Source organism: Ictalurus furcatus, chromosome 19 (genome assembly GCF_023375685.1).
Source record: "Ictalurus furcatus strain D&B chromosome 19, Billie_1.0, whole genome shotgun sequence".
In the NCBI taxonomy this organism is placed as follows: Eukaryota; Metazoa; Chordata; class Actinopteri; order Siluriformes; family Ictaluridae; genus Ictalurus; species Ictalurus furcatus.
In genome coordinates, this window is record NC_071273.1 from 17,981,259 (window position 1) to 17,999,032 (window position 17,774).

General features: G+C 38.7%; 1 protein-coding gene across 2 annotated transcripts; it reads right to left on the reverse strand.

Moving 5' to 3' along the window:
* Nucleotides 1-11: 11 nt before the first annotated feature.
* Nucleotides 12-16,270, reverse strand: prmt8b (protein arginine methyltransferase 8b). Of its 2 annotated transcripts, none has more exons than XM_053650154.1 (10): nt 16,199-16,270; nt 14,819-15,037; nt 13,207-13,362; nt 10,970-11,033; nt 9,316-9,458; nt 7,385-7,472; nt 5,705-5,820; nt 2,069-2,219; nt 1,795-1,916; nt 12-825 (listed from the first exon to the last, which is right to left on the reverse strand). In XM_053650154.1, the coding sequence occupies exons 1-10, from the start codon at nt 16,265-16,267 to the stop codon at nt 742-744; spliced, it is 1,212 nt and encodes a 403-aa protein (XP_053506129.1). In that variant the 5' UTR covers nt 16,268-16,270; the 3' UTR covers nt 12-741. The 2 variants fall into 2 exon arrangements, with proteins under 2 accessions (XP_053506129.1, XP_053506128.1); XM_053650153.1 differs by having other exon boundaries at nt 14,819-15,052; nt 16,199-16,267.
* Nucleotides 16,271-17,774: the final 1,504 nt, after the last annotated feature.

The following is a 17,774-nucleotide window of genomic DNA, read 5'->3' on the forward strand; positions in this document are numbered from 1 at the left end:
ATATATATGTATATGTATATATGTATATAAACTGGCTTAATAAATGTCAACTAGATGCACATATTGTTTTCACATGTCTGATTTATTTACCACTTCCTCTTCCCAAATTCCTAACAAATGTTTGCATAAAATGTTTGAAACAGGCCAAAGAAATATATTTTTTTTAATTAAAAATAAAAAAAAAACCTTGAAAAATCATCATGAGGAATAAAACATGCCAATTACAATATAAACCATTCAACCACAAAAAAAAACCCAGAAGTAAAAATTAAATATGTTTAGTAATAATGAGGCATAAATTAAATGTTTGAAAATATGCAGTCAAATGTCTCACTGTTAAAATCTTTCTCCCTGCTGTCTCCTATTAGAATACACATTCTGTAAATCCTATTACTGTGCTCAAGTCTTTTTGGGCATGTTGCCTCATTTTTTAATCTTTAATCACATTACCTTGTAGATTACTGTTCAACACTGTACTTGCTTTCATGCTTTCTTACTATAATAAAGGACAACTAAGACATTCTCAAGGTCATTGACAGTTACATTCAGAGTGATGCTCCCTCACAGACTGGTAGTTTTGCAGAACTGGAGGACTGATGACACTATTGCTCTTTGTACGTGATTCACACTGGGCTCATATTCTGCTGCTGGTCTTTCCTGTTTGGTCAGAGCATATAGCAGCCTCCTGTGTTGTTCTCTGGGTGGTCGAGCTGTTACGGGAATTCTCCCTCTGGTGGAATCCTACCGCATCTTGTAGTCATGAGAAATCGCTGCATCACAAAGCTGCCCCTTGAAATCCAGCTCAAAGGTAAAGTCCAGGTCACGCTAGAGGAAAAACAGACTTAAATGAGGACCTCAGTACAGTTTTTTCCCATCTTTTTCATTATGGGCATTCAGAGTCGTCCACTTAAGTTAAAAAATCTTTTTTTGCTTTAGTAAAAGTTACTCAATTTCAGACTTGTGCTGTGCAGCTGCTTCTGTACATTTTCTGGGCTCCCCATTCAGATTATGCAAATTACCTGTAGAGGTGTCAGTTACAGGGTTTTTCAATAGCATCAAGACTATTTAGAAAAAAATCTGGGATAGAAAATGCTGACTGTTGTTTTTTTGTTGTCAAATATAATATTATATAACATAAAAGCAAGTGCACAAGCAATCTAATAGGTATCCAATATATTGCCTATATATTTCTGCATGAAGAGACGTGATTGACTTAATTTACCAATATGGCTTCAGTTTTCATTATTCATGGCTTATAAAATAGCTCTTGAACCAACAACAATCTTACTATTGTGCATGACATATAGGATAATTTATCACACTTTTAATTTGCTATTTTGATTTGACAAATTACAAAAAAAAAGAAGCCAATAATTTTATTTGATATGCTGTGCCCAGGGTTTGAAGGATAAGCTGACCAAGCACTCATCTGCTACACTTGTCAATTTATAATAATTTTATCCATTCAAATTCAGTCATCCAGATAAGATAAGCAATGTCTCTGACTAAGATATCGTCTCCTCTGATGTCTGCAGTATGAAAAAAAACAAACAAAAAAAGCTCTTGTGAGCCGATTTCACACAACAAAATGGGCTTGAATCCGAATCATGCATAAGTGGGAAACAAATCTGTTTCCAGCCCACATTTGTAACTCTTGCTTAATTTCTGAATAGCACTTGTTTCCGGAGTCACGTCTTCGGTCTGAATACTGTGTGCAATTTTGATGTTAAATCCTCATTATGCCTTTTATCATTCTCTTTCTCTTTGCTTTTTCTCTCTTTGTTACTGACTCACTTCATTGTTTTCATTGGGCTTGACAGCAATGCTGCCCAGGATCTCCTCCCCTCTCCTCACTGTCAGGTAGTCCTCTAGGTAAAACACTGTCTGCTTCCAGTGAGTACCCGGAGCATCGGGGGCTGAGAATGTGAGAGATAAATGAGTAATATCTATATGTGTGTTTATTCGAGAATGAGGACAAGAATGATTGCATTTTATATCATTGATAGCATTGTATATCAGCTTTATTTTGTAAGGTGTACTTCGTGTGAGTTGGTAGGTGGAAACGAACCTGTGGAGAAGCCGGTCTTCTTGTGACACTTGGTGAACTCGATGTTGAAGTAGGTGACAAGCGCATGGATGTAGTCATTTCTCTGGATCTGCAAGCAAAAGGCTGAGGTGAAGGTCAGATCCTCCAGCGTTACTGTGTAGATGTCCACCTCCTGCAAAGCACAAACCAACACACCAGCACATACTGTAATAAAACCTTTGCGTTCTCCAATTTCCTCCCATTTCTCAAAAACATGCAGGGGAATTGTCTACTCTAAATTGCCACTAGGTGTCAATGAGTATGTGAATGGAGCCTTGTGATGGACTGGCAGCCTATTCAGGGTGTGTTCTCACCTTGTGCCCAGGCTATGGATCCACCATGACACTGACCAAGATAAAGCACTTACTGAAGATGAATGAACAAATGAATTTAGCTATTAATCTTATGCTGCACAGGAAGGAGGCGGCATATGCATGAGCCCCACTTCCTTTTGTCTTAAAATGAATAGTGCCCTATTTAAGGGGTTAAATACTTAAAATACAATCGTGGAAAAACCTGTGTAAAACCTACGACTATCTCTGGAGGGCAGCCATGGTTTGGTTGCATCTGCAAAGCCTTAATTTAAGTTTGATTTCATTCTGAAAATTTTTTTGCTACAGGTTACGAACTAGGCAACTTTAACACAGTACATTTTCAACAGTATCGCTTAAGCAGCATTGATCATTATGGAAAACAAATCAGTAAACCTGTAACCATTAAAAATTACGATCATTAAAAAAAATAATGAAATGAAACTTTCTTTCTTCAAATTAAACATGGAAGATACACCTTGATTGGGAGAGTGATGATAGAGGAAGGAGAGGACTTGGAGAAGATGGAGAGATAAGACGGGAAAGAGATTGCACAGGTAACAGGATACACAGAAAACAGACGATAGAGAATAAGAAAGGAAGGATATTTATAAGGATTTGGCTTTTTTGGTCTGCTACACATCTTGAATTAAAAAGATTTTATGACTTCTATCATATCTGAATATTGACTAACACTATATTTGATTATAGCTGTAAAAAATAGTTCTTTTCTGTATAGCTATTTTTTTTCTACACTAAAATCCTGTTGAACACTCCTGTTGAAAGACCCGCCAAAGTCTTTGCACAACCCTGGCAAGCTGTTAAGCTCACTCCGGTAACATTACACAATACTAAGCCTTCATGTCTCTAAAACATGGATTGGTAATGAAGGTGCAAAGCTTCCCTTGTGCCTTTAATCATTATATAAACAGCAGATCATTAACTTCCTTCACCCTGTTGTTTGTTCATGCTATTCAGTAATCCCAACAAAGAGATGACACGCCATTCTTCATTTCAGACACTTATCCTCCAGGTATTTCCTGAATACGCCAACTGAAAAGGCAGTGATGCTGAGATCTCTCACAAGCCTTCTACTTTAATGTGTCGGGCACCCTGTTTCTTCTCTGCCCTTTATTCTGTAGTTGCCTCTGTTCGCTGATATTTTGACTAATGAAAGAATGCTGTGAGGAAACTCAGTGAAAATCGCAAAATCTTTTCCAAAAGAAATCTGACACAGAAAATATGTGCTAAATATCAAAATCGTTCACTGGTGGTGCAAAAAAAAAAAAGAGAAAATCAGGTCAGGATTAGGGAATAAAAAGCCAATCACAAGATAATACAAGATAATATATACCTGAAATGACTTCAGATTTAGACATCAGCCTGGTAAAGAACCTGTTATTTTAAACACAAGATATTTACTCCAGGTTTAATCTAAATGTAACTGTCACGATCTCCCCTTCTGGCAGCACGCTCAGAGAGATGAGGGAGCATGCGCATGCACGAGCTACGTGCATGAGTGCTCAGCGAGCGCATGCTCTTCGGATGTTGACAACCGTGACATTGTTTACTGTGGAAATTAGTTCATTAGTCCACGCTGGTTTTTCCGCTCCCAGTTTATGGTACTAGTTCATGTTTCTTGTTTTGTGTTTTGACCCTGTTTTCTGTGACCGCAACTTTGATTCCTGCTTTGCCCTGTTTATGCCTGTTTGCTGATCGCCCGACCCTTTGTCTGTCATGACTACGTTTTTTGGATTATGATTTGGATTTGTCTGCCTGCCCTTAAAAAAATATGTCTTTACCTGCACCTGCTTCCGTACTCTACTCCCTTACGTCTCACGACGTGACAGTAACCAAATATCCAAATAAGCAAGTACTGCTCTCTGCTACTTTATGAACATTTTATAGTTAATCTGTTCTAATTAAGCTGCCTAGAAATTGAATCTACATTATATACAGTTTAAATTTCCCTAACCACCAGGTTTTTAGATCTTTAGTGGCAATGTAGATTGTTGCCTTTAAAACAAGCACATTCCTGGATGATTCATATTATGATTTATTTGATCATTTTATATTTCTTTTTTGTGTATTTATTCTACCTAAAATATGATTAGTTACAACAAATTGTGCTAGAGTGGATAAACAAGGGTGATACGCCTCTCCACCACAAGTTTACTGAGCAGTCTGAGCAGGAAAAATCCACCCAGAATGCCCTGCGTATTAATATTTATAATTAACGTCATATTCAGTGGCATACAAGATTTCTTTTGAGTTCACTTTTCAGTTTAAACTTTGACATATATAATTCAATATATATTCAGTTGATGTTTTCCTACATTGCTCACAATGCTGTTTGACTACCTACTGATAGTGGTGCCAGTGGGGTTAAGCCCTTGCTTCATCTGTACTATAAAAGAGTGATGCAGCAGAGCTTTAATATTTTCTCTCACCTCATCATCTGTACACTCTGCTCAAAGCGATCACCTTCCAAATGCCAATGCTACCATCGATGCCATCGCTCTCATCATCTCATAGACCGCTGACTATCCAAGCCAAGTGCTGTAATTTAGCGCAACTGCAATGAATAGATGCATTGCATTCTGGACCTTTGAGTCCTACATTTGCACTAAAGTCTTCACTCACTTCTACACTGGATCTGTCATTAATATGAATGTAGCTGGAAAATGGAGAGTGAGAAAAGAACCTCTTGCTCTTTTGTTTTAAGGGGCTAAGAGCAAAACCTGACCTGATCCCTTATGCTTAAGGTCATGTATTAACAGAATTGTAACGCTGTTCTCCTGCGATAGCAGACCGACACAAAACTGCTAACTTCTCACAAAAGATACAGCACCGACTAACAAATTAGCACCAGAATTGCAAAATACATCTATTATATTTCAATATAAATATATTTAATGTGTTGCAGGGTGGAGTTTTCCTTTAAGTCCGTGGATAATTCTGAGGTCTGACACCCAACAAGCATCCTTTTTAACTTCTCTTAACGTTTAACTTCTCGCTACATGCACTGAATGCGATGTGACCACAAACTGATATTTTGATCGTGTGGATGCACCAATACCAGAGGAAATGAGAACAAATGAGCACCCAGTCATCAGAAAACCTCTTAATGATCATCAGGTCATCATTATGTAACGCTCACACAACATGTGTCCTGAGGTAGCGCCTAGTCAATCTGCTCTATGAATCAAATGAGGGCTTTCACAAAAAGATCAGGCACTCATAATTAAATTCTCACCGCATATTACGTCTGCCAACCCACACACTTGGAAACACAGAATATTCATACCTTAATAAGGCAGGAGTTGGTCACCACTTGTTTCGGGTCCACAATATCAACCAGTGGTTCCATCATGGCCACGTTGCGAATGCAGGTCATGTCAAAACCATAAACATTCTCCCACCCTAGAAGTCAGTTGGAGAGATAGTCATTTCTATATAAAGAATAAAACACTTGGGGGGTGTGCTGTTGTAGGACAATACTCTACAGTTCAAGTTTAAGATTTCCAGTAAAACCATATCCTGCATAGTTTTATTCTTCTTATACCACAGCTAATTGAGATCTTAGAATTTTCAATGAATTAACTAATCATGCGTTGTACCTTTTAACCATTTACAGTCACATGTAATGTTGTGGAATGACCATGAAACAAGTTAGCTCACTGTCATCTCCATTTTGCTCTCTCTTCAAATGAATAAAATAGAAAAAATGCAGCTTTTCATGTCACAAAGAAAATCCACAAACCCATGTCAGAAAACTGTCAGTGCTGACACTGGAGACTCCTTCCATAAATGACCAATAAAGGTCTCTTTGCAGAACGATTCAACATATTAACAAGTACATATCACCATGTTTGTCTTTGTTAAATAACAACACATTTTTTTAAACATCAATTTATGATCTATTACATGGATCATCCAGCATGCAAGTCCACATGAATACGTTGTTACTATAGAACTTTATACTTTATAACTGTGAATTTAAGTACAGCTGGAACTACTGTACTGCCAGAGATGTGATGTTATAGAAAATGAAGAAGAAGTCAGAATTCAGCAGCACTGTGGTATACATCTATGTAAGTGTGGGTTAAAATAATATTCAAAGCAGCAAATGTGAAAGCAGAGTGGAGCAGGAGGAGGAGAGGAGGTGCGAGCACTTGTGTAATGTGTCAGTGTGTGAAATACGGAAGCTAACGTTGAGATTCTTTGGCAGAGTCATCAGTTCTGAGCATATGCTGTAAGAAGGTATGATGATCTGATGCCATCTGTTTGACAGCCACTGAGATAACCACTAAAATATAAATGAAAATGAATAATCATTACTTCTCCTTCTTCTTCTTCTTTTTTTTACATAAGGGATTAAGAATTGGCCCATGACTGTAATGAGAAAATAAAATGCGACCATTTTAGGTGTTATTGAATTGGCTCGTTCTTAAAGTAGCGAACTAATGCATAAAAGCACAGAATTAAAAATAAATAAATAAGAATACGGTTGTGGATCAGTGTGACCTTGTGGCGTATGCTTAGCTCTTTACCCCTAGGCTTTTTGGGGGGACTGTATAGTGTTTTGAATTGGATGGAATGTTAAACTTTATATGTGAAAGTGATATCATACATGTTCACATGACATGAGGAGGAAAAATGAAAAGAGTGGGTGCATTCTGAGAACAAGAAACTGACACCATCTGTTGTGTGTACAAGGAGACATCACTCTCCCCTGTCTTCCCAAAGACTTTAGCTATGTTTTGTCACTTTTGGCTTTCTTGATTAGTGAACAAGCCCAGTCCAGAGCTCGTGCTGGCTGAAGATGAGTGTTAGCTTTCCTCTGGAAAACCCTGAAGGAGTGAGAAACCCTAGTTTGACCCAAAACCCTATGAAGGACTCTTCAGCTACTTCTCTATCCGTCTTTATTTATTCATGTATTTATTAAACGGTGTATTGGTGTACTTGTGTGTGTGTGTATACTTACAGTGGATTTTAAAGTCTTTGTATTGTCTGTCCTCTATGGCCACCACGTGTAGTGTTGCTCTATCTGGGAACATGAACCCTCCAGGCTTCTGAAAGAGGTCAGTATCATATCACTTATGTCACTGAACAATTATCATATATATTTCACACAACCGCCATATCAAAATATCATTATCATGTTCAGTTACACTCTCTATCCTTGTGCACGAAGCGCACTCGTTCCTGTTATATATGCAACAGATTTGTATGCATTAAACTGTGTCTTCTCTAATGATTCACTGGGAATTACACTGAGTTGGTTTTGAGAATCATATAAAATAGATATATGGGCCCTAAAAACATCTAACCACATAAACACTCACTGTCTATCAAACTAAAAAGCTCATTGCAAGATCCTGATAAACTGTGTCCTAAACTACAGGGAGTCCCAATATCTTCATATATAGGGGACTATGTTTGCCAGGACCACGTGGGTTGTGCCTTCATCAGTGGATGTTTGTCGACGTCCGTTTCTCGGTTTGTCTGCAACACTTCCGGTCTTTTTGAGTTCTTAAATAAGTTTGGGAACCGTGTCGTGTGTGTGATGTGCTCGTCACATTTCCTGTTAAAGTCCATCGCAACCTTACCACAGCTTCCCGATCCAGCCTTGAGAATGATTTCAATACTTTCTCCTTTTGTCAAAGGCGTTCTTAAAAAATATATAATATAAACTAAGTATGAATAAATTTGGAAGACATTTTGCTAAAAAGTGTTAATTTGCTATGTATGGAGACTTTTGGGGGGTGCACGGTGGCTTAGTGGTTAGCACATTCGCCTCACACCTCCAGGGTTGGGGGTTCGATTCCTGCCGCGGCCCTGTGTGTGCGGAGTTTGCATGTTCTCCCCGTGCTGCGGGGGTTTCCTCCGGGTACTCCGGTTTCCTCCCCCAGTCCAAAGACATGCATGGTAGGCTGATTGGCGTGTCCAAAGTGTCTGTAGTGTATGAATGGGTGTGGAATGTGCATGTGATTGTGCCCTGCGATGGATTGGCACTCTGTCCAGGGTGTGCCCGATGCTCCCTGGAATAGGCTCCAGGTTTCCCCGTGACCCTGAGGATGGATGGATGGATGGATGGATGGAGACTTTTGGGACACCCTGTAGACATTTTTCATTTATATTCTTATATATTACATGTAATCCGATCCGAAGTTATATGCATGTGTGGAGCGTGCTTTCGTGCCAAAATTACAACGATGAGAAACACGTGAGTCCAGTAAGTGTGTTCAGCTTTTTAGTCTAGTGTTTACAATGAGTTTTAAACATTCTCAACAAAATGTCATCCAAGTATAATTGTTTAACCAACAGCAAGAAGTTTGTGACCACAGTAAAGTTGGTCAACATTTCAATCGTTGCTCAATCGAGGGCAGATAGCCTCCAAGTGTATTACGCTGCCCTGAGATACAGCATCAGCAGCAGCTCAAAAAGATGTGGTTGGCTGGTTTCACGTCTCAGAGGAAGCACATGTTAGTCTTCATCCTCCCCGGTTGGTAGCTGTTGTACGATAGGGGAGAGATGGCTGGTGGGTGGGGAATTGACTCGTGACCAATTTGAGAAGAAAAATGTTGGGGGAAAATACCCATTGCACCTCCCATGCACAAGGAGAACACACATGCACAGAACGTACATGCTTATTCAGATAGTTCTGAAAGTAATCATACACAAAGGTTTACATGGCTGCTTTTCTTCTATTTATTAAATTATTAAAGCATATTAACCCACATTGTTCAATCAGATAGAAATTTCATTCAGATTGACCTCAATCGGTTCACACTATACCTATTGAGTTGTATACATGATCGTTTAAAAAAATATATATATTATCCAGATTAAACTGTAAGTGGAATTATTTAACTGTAACTAATTATTAGGCTGTATGTAAACATAGCTACTAACCAGCCATTTGTCCCGGGCGTAAATGACAGTCTTCAGCATGGACTCGTAAAAAAGGCAGTATCCCATCCATTCAGAGACAATAATGTCCACCTGATCCACAGGCAATTCTGTCTCTTCTACTTTCCCTTTAAAGATGGTAATAACTGCAACACACATATGGAGATATGCAAAAAAAACCAAAAACAAAATAACACTATACAAAGACTATGTGTATATGAAGATTACTTAAACTGATTTTGCCCTAAGGGAGGAGTGAAAATTCAATGCAGAGAAATCAGTTTATCTATGAAATCTCCTTCTTTGAAGTTCAAGGTGAGCTTTTTATGGACTCCATTCATTTTCTCTGTCCATCCTGTTTCTTTCTCTCATTTTAATTCCAGCAGGCAAGCTGCCAGTCTTCTCTAGTTACTAATTGCAAAGGACGAAGGTGCTGAGAGAGTTATGTGTGTGTTTGTAAGCACACTGCAATGAGTCCTCTCCCGTTGACTCAGGCTGTACCCACCACTGTATTAATCAGAACGGTTGAGGACTGATTTAAACAACGTTGTCACACCACAGGATGTAAGTGAGGAAGTGACTGCTTTTTCCTGTGTAATGAAACGCTGTTTGCTAATTGTAAGTGTGTCACCCTTTCCTCTCCATAGGCATAACGCATGAACTCTGTGCCCTCCGAGACAGCAAAAACATTTCAACTAACAGCTAAACAATTAGCGCTGTATTCAGAGATAAGTGTGCATAATAAGGAGATAATGCTGAAATTATGTGCATAAAACATGAATTCAGACCGCATTAATGATGCACTTAAGAGCCATTGCCCAGAGTGAAGTGTCTCTAGTACATGATTGTGACCTTAAACACATTTTTCTTGTGCTATATCTATTTCAGCCAGAAGCCCAATTAAATATTAAATGCATTACCCACTACCATGAAATGTATAAACATGACATTATGAAAAATAACAATCACATAAGTTCCATGGACACTGGACATTCCTATAGCAGCCCAGCATTGTTGTACTTTTTGTATGATACATAAATAGCATATCTAATAGAAAATATGAGGATTTTCACACCAAACAGTTTCAGCAACTGTGCTAATTCTGCATGCTTATTGGAAATCTCAGTGGTGAGGCTTGAACGTGTGAAAAATTGGATGCTGTTTTGTTTGGCCCGCTTCTGTATACTTTGGCTTTGCTGTATACTACCATGGTATCAAAGTGTTATTTATGCCAATTAATGTGGGTGGAATCCATTTGGCTAAATTGAGACAAATTACAAGAATGGGAAAATCTGTTGCTGTTAGATGTTGATTTGAATATTTGTCTTATTTTTTTTATCCATATTGGTCATAACTTTTTTTTTTTTTTTTGCATTTCTCCATGCAATTAGGAACAATCTGTTTTTTTAAATGGGGCTGGTCTAGATGTCTCTGAAAAACGTCTGCCCAAAGAGCTCTACGTGACAAACATATATCAAGCTTGGAAGTAACTTCAGTAATCTGGATGGGCTGCCAAAGTCCTTGTGTACATCTTGATGCATTTTTTACATTTTATTTTAATCACCTACTCTGAATACAGCCCATTGTGAGTAATGTTTTTTTTTTTTTAGCAAATATTTATTCACATTAAAGAAGACACAAGATGTTTAGTTTTTACCATTGTCCAGGTGGTTAGATTTGATGATTTTCTCTGAGTACTCTGATATACTTGAGCATTCAATCTGCAAAAAAATGTAGACATACAACAAATTAAGTGTTTTGCATGTTTTACTGTTTTATTGGACTGTTAACTATGGCCTGTTTGCTATTAACTGCAAGACAATACATGTCTAAATTCTGTTAATCTGCTAATCTATTAATGTTTGTTTGATTGTTAATGTCTTATGGGTTTTATCACTGTTACATATTAGCTCTGAAAAAGTGATATACATACACACACACACACACACATATATATATATATATATATATATATATATATATATATATATATATATATATATATATATATATATATATTTTCCATAGGTTGTCTTTGTTTAATGAAAACAGCATATGTTTTTATTAGTATTTTTTCATCTCAGTCATTTCCAATTCCCACCCACTTTTTGGTACTCCTACTATTGTACAGTAGCAACCTAGAAGTCTGAGCCATAACACAAGCTTCCTATGTTTCACTTGTATTGAACTCTGGTCCCAGATCAGAACACAGCTTGCTTTTTATAATTACACCACATAAGGGCCTACATGTTGTACAGAAGGTGCCTCTGTAAGGACCCACTCTCATTCATCTAATTTCTCTGCAGTAACCTGCTAAATGTGGCAGTGAAAATATAGTCTCGGACCACTTTAATAGGTACACCTGCTCGTCCATGCAATTATCCAATCAGCCAGGGCAATCCATAAACTCATGCAGATACAACTCCAGAGCTTCAGTTAATGTTCAGAGCAAACAACAAAAAGCAGGGAATATGTGATCTCTGTGACTTTGACCATGGCATTACATAGTAGGGCGGCCGTGGCTCAGGTGGTAGACCGGGTTGTCCACTAATTGTAGGGTTGGCGGTTTGATTCCCGCCCATGTGGCTCCACATGCCGAAGTGTCCTTGGACAAGACACTGAACCCCAAGTTGCTCCCGATGGCAAGTTAGCACCTTGCATGGCAGCTCTGCTACCATTGATGTGTGTGTGTGTGTGAATGGGTGAATGAAACACAGTATAAAGCACTTTGTAGAACCGCTAAGGTTAAAAAAAGCGCTATATAAGTGCAGACCATTTACTAATTACATAGTTGATTGTGCCAGATGGGCTGGTTCAAGTATTTCAGAAACTGCTGGTCTCCTGGGATTTCCACACACAACAATCTCTAGAGTTTACACAGAAACAGACAGACTATGGTAACTCAAATAACCACTCATTCCAACATCGCCTGTTCTCTTTCCAATCTTCAGCTGTCCAGTTTCGGTGAGTCTGCTCCCATGATAGCTTCAGCTTCCAGTTCTTGGCTGACAGGATTGGAACCTGATGTGATCTTCTGCTGTTGTGGCCCATCCTCCTCAAGGCCTTCCATGTTATACATTCTAAGATGCTTTTCTGCTTACCATGATGATAAAACGTGATAATTCGATATACTGTAGCCTTCCTGTCACCTTGAACCACTCGGTTCTTTCCCATTTGACCTCTCTCATCAACAAAGCTGCTCACTGGATGTTTGGTTTGTTTGTTTGTTTTTTGCACCATTCTGTGTAAACTCTAGAGACTGGAGTGTGTGAAAATCCCAGGAGATCAGCAGTTTCTGAAATACTCAAACCAGCCCATCTGGCACCAAAATCCATGCCACAGTCAAAGTCACTGAGATCACATTTTTCTCTATTCTGCTGTTTGATGTGAACATTAACTGAAGCTCTTGACCTGTATCTGTATGATTGTATGCACTGCACAGCTACCACATTATCCATTGGCTGAATGGATAATTGATTGAATGTTCAGGTGTTCCTTATAAAGTGGTCAATACGGATATATTATTATAACACAGAGAAAAGAGAAAGCAGTTCAGACTGTAGATTAGTTTCTTTTTAAACTCTTAAACTCCTTGAATGGAGACTTCCGTTCCTGGCTCTTGTAACTATTATTTTTTTTCCTTTAAGTTTCCGTGTAGTTACAGATCAGCTCATAATAGTTATAAATATGATTTTAAGGTGAATAACTGAATAAGAAGCTGTCCTCTATCTCCCACTCACTTTCACACTCTCATATGCATATTCCTACAATCCAGTGGGGAATTTGTTTATAAACTCTCTAACTAATCAGGTTGTAGTTCTTTTTTTTTCTTTCTAATCTGAGCTATTTGATTCTGTGAAAGTGCTTAGCGTTGAGATGAAGTTGTGTTCTCACCCCGTAGACATGTTTGGCCCCTGCTTTAGCAGCAAACATGGAGAGGATTCCTGTCCCGCTGCCCACATCTAGAACAATCTTGTCCTTAAAAATGTGCTTATTGTGGTACATGGAGTTCCTGTAGGTCAGCGTTCTCACCTCGTCCTTTAACATCTCCTGTCAAGGGAAAAGTTCGAAATGGATTTGTACAGGTATGTACATTTTTACTAATAGTACTATATATTTAATGTACAGTGTACATTTAATGTACTTCCCCAAAGTAGGTTATTTTCTTATTACATCACATCCTGAAATGTTTTATTCCTCTTATACCACAGCAATTTAACAATCCTAAAAAAATATTCACTTTATTTATTATATGTTTATTTATTGAAGAACATCATTTTCTTTTTTAACTCTTTATAGTTATGTTTATATCGTGTTATCACTTACATTATCATAGCTATATATAGTCATTCTCTCACAAAAAACCCCCCAGCTTGCTGTGTATACAGCTTTACCTCCAAATGTTGCAACACACTGAAAACAGGGGACTCCTTCCAAAAATGTTAAATAAATGCCTCTGCTCAAAAAAAGCCACAGGGAGCACATGCGAACTGAAAGACCCATTCATAGCATAGGCTGTTCATTTTCAGTCTTGCTGCAGAAGTATAGTGTGAATATGTAGGACACCAAGCACTGCATCAATGCTATTATTTCTATATTATTTAGAGGCAGGTATCCATTATCTCCCTGTAGGGATTAACTGATACACATCTCTCTTTCCACCGTCTTGTTCTTCCCTGTCCTGCTTTTTCTCTGTTATCAGGAATAGCTCCTTTATCTGCAGACAGCTCGACCTGACCCAAAAACTCAACATGTAGAAGTCTCATACTGCATCACAGACATGGATATTTTCTCAAACTGAATGAGTTTTTTTATGGACACAAGCAAAAAGAGTTTTTCTCATCAGACAGGTTTGCATCGTCAGTATGTTTCAAGATTAAAGCAGACTAAATTGTATAACAGATTAGTCAATATATTTAAGAGGTCGACATGCATTTTAGAGTTGGGAAAATGATTAAAGAATAATAGCACAACATCTGAATTCATTTTCAAGACACATGATATGTTTCGAGATATTTAGGTTTGGTAACATGTCAGCAAGTAGCACATTTTAAAACCTCTGGAAAACCTCTTTCAATTTTAAGTTCGAACGATATATTTAACAAGCACAATAAAGGATTTCATTTCAAATTATTGTTTTGAAATGGGTGTGGATGATATAAAAAAATAAATACAATACCCACAAACCCATTCTGTTAGGGGGAACCCTTAACAGCTTCACTGACTCCTTGAACAGGGACAGGCTGAAGAGCCTTTGAGTGTACTACAGAGATTTGTAGCTCTGACATTGCAGACATCTGATTTAGTTCATCGAGTCATTTTCAAGACCTTAACAATATAAAACTGATTTTGTCACAATATGTTTTTCACAAGGGAAACCACTATCCAAAGAACAATGAATGCCTTTTTTCCCTAAGACGATAAAGTGTTAATTGGTGACATAAATCATGATCAAAAAATAGATAATTATGTGAGTCAACACTTAGTACAATTTTATACTATGTACCTCATGAATGCCAAAGTGGGCGTATGAGTCGAAGTAGTAGTCTCGTGAGGTCATTTCCTCCGGATTGAGGAGTTTGGCCATTTTTCCACGTCCAGGGCAGGTGGACAGCGATGAGACATGTGGGGTGTGAGGGGGACGAGGAACGTGATGAACTGATGCCATGGGTTTAGGCACAGGAGGAGGCTGCGCAGAGGGAGGATTGCCAGTGCTCTGCTGCCGCTGCTGCTGCTTCTGCTAGCAAATAGAGATGAAACAATAATTATCCTTTCTACTAACGCTAAACTTTTAGTCCTCCTGACCAGTGTTCTGTTCATACTCAATTCCACAGGTCTGGGTGCAGCATGGTGCACCCTAATGTCTTATTGGTTTAGAAGTATGCATTATGTTCTTCAATGGACTGGCATCTCATCCAGTTCATATTTCCACCTCATGCCCAGTGTTCCCAGGATATAGGCTCCAGATCCACCACAACCCTAACCAGGATAAGGTACCTACTGAATAATGAATGAATATATAGTATTTCTTTAGGGCAGCACAATGGTAAACAGGGTAGCATTGCCACCTCGCTTCTCCGGGGTCCTTGGTTTGATCTTGAGGTTTGTTTGCTTGTTTTCTCTGTGCCTGTCCGGGTTTCCTCCGTGTTCTCCGGTTTCCTCCAACTTCATAAAAACAGGCTAGTTTGTGGATTATGCTTGACCAGCACTAAAAAGGTTATTAAAAATGAATGAATGAAAGCATTGCTGAATCTCCTGCATACAATATTCAGAAAAGTACCACTATAGAGGGATGAGCCCTTGGGATTTGGCTGTGGAGTACACCAGCGACTCCTTCACTGCAGCACCAAGGACAGCGCTCGCGCTACCGGAGGCTGTTCGCTATGGTGCGGATTTTCCATCAGCGACCGTCATGAATACCAAATATGGAAGGGAAAAAAACAAACAAACAAACAAAACCGCAGATTTTGTCCGGTTTTACGTTTTCTTTTCCTAGCACACGAAATGGAGACACGGAGCGTCGTCTCAGGCTGATAGTCGGGTGTCCTTTTGACCGCACGCTTTGCAATCTTAGTGCATTTGTGCGTTATAGTGGACCATTCTGTTAGGTGCATTTCTAGAAAATTGCATTTTAGCAGGCTATTTATCAGCAGCACGTGCCGGTTGTATGGCTGTGATCTTCGGCTCGTGATGTTGAATGTACGTTTTTTTTTTTTGCTTTCCTAATTCATAGACTATAGGCTATTCAAACTCGGCGCTTTGACGTTTTGAACGCAACCGAACGTGCAAACAGCTCGAGAACATTACTCGACTTGTTGTAATCCCGGTGCACTCCATGTCACGCGAGCTGATCCGTTATAGGTTACAAATAAATGTTTGAACTCACCTCCGAGCTCTCAGCCTCCGCCATCTTTCTGCGCAGGAGCAGGCACCGTGATGAGTGCCTCAGTCCCATATGAGCTAACGGGATTCCGATGTACTCGAAAAGGACAAAAACTGCTCCTATGTTTGTTTTGTTTTAGTGCAATGATCTCTTTGCGGAACTTTAGCATACACTAAAGTATGCAATGTGACACGTAGGTTTATTATTAGCCCTATTATATATATATATTTTTTGTCTAAACACACTTCGCTTCTCAAACTAATTAAAAAAATTTGTATATACCTACTTCTCCTAAAATCAAAAATTTGATTATGAGATTGTCATAAGGACTTTTGCGCCAGATTTGATGCTCTGCGCTTTTCCGTCAAGACGCGACCTGAGATAAGAAACATACAAGTCCTGTAGCCCATTGTGCAAAGTTAACACAAAGATCCTAGAAAGCGACACTTAAGGAAACCAGTTGATCCTGGAAAAAGCCCCAGCATCCTCAGTGTCTGATACTGCTGGATCACGGCATCGTTGCGAAGTGAAGACACATGCCTTAAATACCGCACGTCCTATAGACTTATTTTCTAATATACTCCAAAGGTTTTTCTATCCTATGAATATTCACTAGTGATTCGAGCGCCTTGCTTGTCTCTCCACACCCTCCTGAAGGAAAGTTCAGCCCCGAATAGAAGAAGTTGGCTCTCTGTTGCGCAGGACACGAGCGGGTTAAAGCGGATGAAGTGCATGGAGATGATCCCGAAACTAAATCGGTGCCTCCTACACGCGCAATGGCACCTCCACCTGCCCACACATCTTACACACCGACTGAACACGCCGAGCGCATTTTCTTACCGTTAAATGGACCGAGGATATTTTTATGTCTCCTATATAGGGCAACAGCTTTATGGTTCTCGATGTGGTGTGGAAACTGGGATTTGGATGTGTAGAATGCGCTCAATAGACGAGGGTGTTGAATGTGAGAAGAGAAGATCATAATCAAACAAAAGCACGGTGTCATTTTTAGGTTAAATGGTTTGAAAACAAGTAACACCCCAGCAATTCCGTGCGCGCCAGGGTATATTTATCCTCGCTTATATTTCTCGATGATATACTGTAGGTGTGGACTTCACATAGGGTGCATTCAGGTGTATGGAGACATCAGGTACAGTACATTGACAGTCAAACTTAGAAGCATTTAGGGTGTGGAAGTCAAACATTTTGTTGCTAAACCAGAGTTATTATGGCTTAATTCATGTAAGGTGGTGTGAGCAGCATCAGACTGGAAGCTGACAGTGAAAATCTTGATTGACTTTGGAAAAATGACGTATGTTTTAGTCAGTTTAAAAAAAAAAAAAAAAAAAAAAGGTGGTAAAAGTGACATGAAAAATGTATTCCAGAATATATGAAAGGTCCATTTTTGAATTAAATTATTGAAATAAAAATATAATTTTTCCACAATATATTTTTTTAAATGTACCTGTACAATGCCTCTCACTAATATTGGCACCCTTGGCAAATATGAGCAAAGAAGGCTGTGAAAAATGGTCTTTAATGTTTTACCTTTTGATCTTTTGTGAAAATAAATAAATAA